This window comes from Haemaphysalis longicornis, unplaced genomic scaffold (assembly GCF_048455015.1).
Source record: "Haemaphysalis longicornis isolate Haplotype H1 unplaced genomic scaffold, Haemaphysalis longicornis Haplotype H1 scaffold_7, whole genome shotgun sequence".
In the NCBI taxonomy this organism is placed as follows: domain Eukaryota; kingdom Metazoa; phylum Arthropoda; class Arachnida; order Ixodida; family Ixodidae; genus Haemaphysalis; species Haemaphysalis longicornis.
In genome coordinates this window covers 9,887,959-9,893,958 of record NW_027526422.1, presented here as the reverse complement: position 1 = coordinate 9,893,958, position 6,000 = coordinate 9,887,959, and the positions used below count along the sequence as shown (strand labels likewise).

Below are 6,000 nucleotides of genomic sequence, written 5' to 3'. Positions count from 1 at the left end.
CCAATGAGTCTGGTTGGCGCAAGAAAATAAAGACAATCTTCGATTATGCTCTGCGGGGTCTTCATATGTAGTTTTGCCCTTTTAAAAGCCCATTGTTGATTTCCCTTTTATGGCAGTTATTCTCAGTAAGAAAAAATTAGCAGTGGCTTAGCTTGGCTATGCCAGGATATGAGTAGCGTGAGTTAAGGTTCAGCAATCTAATCCAATCCAATCCAGTCCAGTCCAGTCCAGTCCAGTTCAGTCCGGTCACTGCTCCTCGCGCATGCGCAGCGCGGCTCTCCAGGAGCCACGCGAAACGGCTGTCACGCGGCTCCGGCGCAGCGTCAGACTTGGCTACTGCGCAAAGGAGGCGCACAGCTGGGCACGGGCCGGCGCCAGTGCGTCTGCCGCGAGTATGACGTCACTCCTCTGGAATGCGCAGACCAGCGAATGTGCAGACCCAATTCTCAACACACCCGTACTCCAATTGGAATGGATTTCTTATGCAATCCAATACAATATAATTTAATCCAACCCAATTCAATCCAATGCTACTTGCTCTTGCGCAGCACGGCCTTTCAGGGTCCACGCGAAACTGCTCAACCTCGGCCAGTGTAGCTTACGCTACAAAAAGTAACTAATGGTATAGCAACGACAGCTCGGCATTATAGACGTGGAAAGGTTTGGTGATGCACTTGCTCCTTTTAAACGCTAAGTGCGCGCCGTAAGCGGAAATAGCCGCCAGAGGACAATGGGTTGCCTATCGCTCGATCATTGCGCGGCCTACGCAACCAGTCTCGCCAGCTTTCAAGGAGAGCTGTCCCAAAAGGGCGAGCAGAATTTTCATAAAGGGGGAGCCTGTGCGACGGCCTTGAGTGGATTACGTATCCGCAGTGGGCGCGCAGGTGCGACACACCGCTGAAATATCTCTGAAAACGCCCAGGTGTTGCATTAGTGAGGCAAGGAGCTCTGAATAATCGCAAAATAAAGGTTGCCCCCCCCTCCCCCCCCCGAAATCAATGAAAAAACAATAAAGACCAAGGCGACAGTGGGTAAGGGTACACCCGCACGTAAGAAATGAAGTGACGAAGAAACCTCTAGATTGAAAAACTTCGAGTTGTAAAGCTTAACATATATCGAGCTGTACCGTGGAGCGAGTGTGTTGTGAAGGAGGGGGGGGAAGGGGGAGGATTCAGGCCATTTAGCTGTGAAGTTCCAAAATGATGAAAGCCAAGTGTCGAAGTGAAAAACTGATTGCCGTACCCTGTTTGCATAAAGATATTAACAATCAGCAAAAAACTGTAGTAAGTGCTTGCGTATATGCGCTAGAAATAAAGTGCAAGGAAAGATCGGTTCAGGTCGACACCATGTGGGAATACGATAAGTGAGGAATGTGGGCGAAAAACGACGCGGATTTAGGAAAGAGATATGCTATAGCACTAGCGCGAGGTCTCAAGTTAAGGTGGCGAGTGGTTACTGGCCTTGACTGGCCGACAAAACAAAAACAAAAAGAAAAGCGCCAGCAGTATCCAGGAACGATGGGGCTGCCCCTTGGATTCTTCGAAATTGGAAGCACGTTCTAGAAGCGCAGCGAGAGATTTTACATACATAACTGTACACACCCATAAAATACTTTTTTATTTTGTCGTCGGAACGAAAGCGGATGGAAGGGTTTTAGATGCCCGCTACTTATTTTTTTTGCGTTTGACCGAGTGTTAAGAAACCAGACCCTAGCTGTGAGGATACTTTATGCATTTTTTTGTATGCTCACCCCGCAGGCTACGGGCTTTCTAGACTGAGAACAGTATAAAAGAGTCCCAGATGCCCAGACACTCCAGCAGAACCTTTCCACTTCAGCAGGACAAGAGGTCGCAGCAACTATGGTCGCCGTGAGTTTGAAGACTTTTACCTCGATTTTTTTAAAGACGCGCGTTTATGTAACGCACGCTTCCTTGTACAGCAGGCTGGTGTTGAGGATGGAAGGGATGTCATTAATAAGCCTCTGTCTCAGGGCACGAGTTATACGTTTTGCTTTTCAAAAACGCCCCCATGCTTGTTCACGAAAAAATACGTCATAATCCCAAGCAATGAGCTTTCCCAACCACTAACAGGCTAAAATACGTTGGAGGCTGTTTGGTTGTACCTATTAACAAAGAATCGGGAATGGTAAAGACAGGAATGAACACACAATTAGCACAGCCGAGCAATTTTGCTAGGTACAGCTTTTAAATTACACATTCAATTGACTTGTCCCGAAAATTATCATTGAAAAAAAATATTGGAACTTGCAGCTCCCAGAGTAAACCACACGCTTGCACATTACTGCGTATGCCAAAGATTTGTCCTAATTTTTCATCTTTCGCGCAGTTCCGTGCCAGCCTTATCTTGGCTCTCGTCGCCAGTGCTGTGAGCCACCCAGTGGTCGCACCTGGCGTCGCATTTGGCCAGGGTTTCGCCGTCGGAGCTTCCTACGTTGCTGCTCCCGCTGTGTCCCGCGTTGATACCGTGCACGCCGTGCCGTCCGTGGCTGCGGTGGCCTCCCCAGCAACCATCACTCGCTACGACACGTACAGCGCTGTCCCAGCAGTTGCCACCGCCGTCGCTGCCCCCGTAGTCGCTGCCGCTCCAGCCGTCACTCGGGTCGACACCGTGCACGCCGTGCCAGCCTCTGTCACCCGCTACGACACAGCCGTCGCTGCCCCAGTGGTGGCCGCGGCTCCAGCTGTCACTCGCGTTGACACCTACCACTCCGCTCCAGTTGTGGCCGCTGCTCCAGCCACCGTCACCAAGGTCGACACCTACCACGCAGCTCCCGCGGTTACCAAGGTTGTTGAGACTGCACCAGCCGTGACTCGGGTCGACACCACCTACCACGCTGCCCCAGCTGTCACCACCGTGGCGGCTGCCCCAGCCGTAGCCAAGGTGGCCACCGTAGCCGCTGCTGCTCCCGCAGCCGTGACTCGGGTCGACACCACCTACCACGCCGCTCCAGCCGTCGCTACCGTTGCAGCTGCCCCAGTGGTGGCCGCGGCTCCAGCCGTCGCCAAGGTGGCCACTGTACAGTCTGTTCCCGCCGTGACTCGCGTTGACACCACCTACCACGCCGCTCCAGCCGTCGCTACCGTCGCTGCCGCCCCAGCGGTGGCCGTGGCGCCAGCTGTAGCCAAGGTGGCTGTTCCCGCCGTGACCCGCGTTGACACCACTTACCACGCTGCGCCAGCCGTGGCTACCGTTGCTGCCGTCCCAGCTGTGGCCCGAGTCGCCACCGTGAGCCACGCTGCCCCGGTTTACGCTGCCTACCAGCCAGCCGCAGTCGTCGCTACCGCGCCAGTGTACGGGTACGGCGTCGGTAGCGTCGGATACGGCGTTGGCCACGTCGCGTATGGTCATGGCCTGGGTCTTTACGGCCTCAACTACGGATATGGTCTGGGCTCCCCATTCGACTACACCAACCTCCTTCGCAAGAAGAAGTGTAAGTTACGGTGACCTTGTTTCTTAATTTTTCCGCTTTGTTTTGGCGTGGTATTCTTGCGATGCCCTAGAGGGGGACGAATACGAACAGAAATTCGCAAAAAGTAGTTTCGGTGAGGCCCCTGGTATCTTCAGAATTGTGGTCATTCCCGTTTTTTTTTTTTCGGGGTGTAATATTTCAAATAGTTTGAAATCATGTTTGCCCGTATTATCGCGCAAATTGAAAATCAGTGTAAAAGGTATATGGGAAACAGAGACATAAGAGCTAGTTTTTTTTTTACTAAACAGCCGATGGGCAGTTCCATCATTCAAAACAGAAATGAGGAAGAATGGTTTTGAGCTTAAGATGATGACAGATGCCTAGAGATTTTGGTCTCGTGCTAATACTTTTGTATGTGCTAAACGAATCCCCAAAGGCTACGTTGCTTGGGCTTAGGAAAGAACCTCATTACTCATTCGTCCCGAAGGCATTCCATGAAGAATTACTGGTTTGGGCCAGTTGATATTTGTTTCTACAAGCAACTTCATGACAGCATGCGGATTTCTTTGTGTTTTCCATGTCGGGATTAAGTAAATATTTTAAGAGAGACAGAGTAGTGTTCCCGAGCTCTGCTACAGCCAGGAAAATATCGTTTTTTAAATACTTTTCATTGAAGTCTTAAAAGTGTGACCCGTATACCATTTTGGCTTGCTTGTTTCAGAAGCCAAATTACGCCCAGAAGACAGAGTGTGCTCAGAAGACAAATTATGCTCAGAAGACACCTATCACTGCTCTGAAAGTACCGACACCCCTCAAGTTGGTATTTTTAATAAACTGACAGTTGAGAAAATGATGAATCATGTGTGGTGCTTTTTACCCCAAGTATACACCCCCCGCGGATTATGAGTCAGTGGTCACTGCGGTGGTCAATATTAATATTATCCTGGAATTTTTAAAGGGTTGATAAATATAGTAAAGCTACAACACCAAGAAAGCGACACACGCGTGCGTTGTCAGCGTATTCTTTTCAGGCCAGATTTTCATGGCCCTGTAGATCATAAAAAGAGACCATCTATGGAATATGGTTTGGATAGGACTATGCGGGAAGCTGAATGGGCCAATTTCTGTGATGACCCGGTTCATTCGTTGGCATTATTATTACCCCCCCTCCACCATTGCAAATGTGATGTTATTCATACGAAACTAGCAAATAATGTAAATCCAGCGGCATTTCACCTCAGGTGTGTCAGGCGTCCGGTTCTCTCCGTTTTAACATTCAACCCCAGTAGCCCAAATTTACACTGGTGGATTTTTCCAAAGGTTGGAAAAGCAGTTAATCAGATAACGTACGGATTTCTAACGTAGGAGAAGAGTAGATCGAGGGACCTGCTCCAAATTTTGCTCACCTCAATGAAAGCAGTGCGCAAATTAACCCGTCGCCTTGGCTTCGTCTACTACGAGCACTGCCCAGAAGCATCCACCTCGTAAAGTGGGTCTCTTAAAGCCTATCTGTCTAAAAACCTTTATTGTAAAGCACATTTTTCTACGACGTACAAGCTGGTGCGGTCCCTCATAACACTCTGACGCGTAGTTTTACAATTCTCGAATAAATTTCAAAAGTTACCCCCCCCCCCCCCCCCCCCCCCCCCCCCCCCCCACTTTCGTCCTCCTGACGTAGGCGCCTGCGTACGGTAAATGAATTGGGCCCTCGTTCGTTTCGCAAGAGCATCTTAGCCACTGATGGAATTTAGCATAGATGCTGGTGACGCGCAGCCAATGGTTGAAATTAGTGTAGTTTTGTTTTGAACCATAGAGTTTCATACTAATAGTATATATTAGTATGAAACTCTATGTTTTGAACCAATTGCTAGCTGGATATGAACCATGCTAGAGAAATGTATGCGGGTCACTTTGTCTGACCATCGGGAACGCAACCCTCGTAAATGCTCCGAGATGCTTTATTATTTCGTCCCCGTCAAGAAGACCGTACAGTAAAAGCTCGTTAATTCGAACTCAGTCAATTCGAACTTCCGGTTAATTCGAACTCACGCGCTGATCCCAGTACAGCCCTGTATAATTCGACGGGGGAAAACTCCCGATAATTCGAAAGCGTCGGTATCCAGTACGGTTAATTTGAACTATGATCCCCTGGTTTTCATCGATCCTCGCAGAAGTCGCCCAGAGTGGCTACAATGTGTTGCAAGTCCAAACTAAACCAAATTTACTAGAGATCAACAGCTCATTTAACTTCTACAGAGGGCACCGCGCCAGCGGCTCCAATGCTCCCGCGTATGCCATTATTATTTACGAAACATTGTTTACAAAATCACCTGCCACAAACGTGTAGTAGCGGCTAATTCGCTGTGACGACTCCAGAGGTGGCTTCTTTGTGTTCTGCCCACGCAGTGTGGCGCGATTTTCGTTCATTTTAGCGCCCGTTCGCTAAATCTAACTGCCCTTAATTCGAACAATTTTATGGTCCCCTTCGAGTTAGAATTAACGAGCTTTTTCTGTGTCTTAGCGCCAGGCACCCACGACGTATGCGAGAAAAAACTGCTTTGAAAAGGCGC

General features: G+C 49.4%; 1 protein-coding gene across 1 annotated transcript; it reads left to right on the top strand.

Annotated features, from left to right (window-relative positions):
- The first annotated feature begins 1,757 nt into the window (after positions 1-1,757).
- On the top strand, positions 1,758-4,287 carry LOC144144474 (uncharacterized). Its single transcript, XM_077675933.1, has 3 exons — positions 1,758-1,868; positions 2,347-3,451; positions 4,152-4,287. Coding segments are annotated over exons 1-3 (1,116 nt in total). The 5' UTR covers positions 1,758-1,859; the 3' UTR covers positions 4,154-4,287.
- The last annotated feature ends 1,713 nt before the right edge of the window (positions 4,288-6,000 follow it).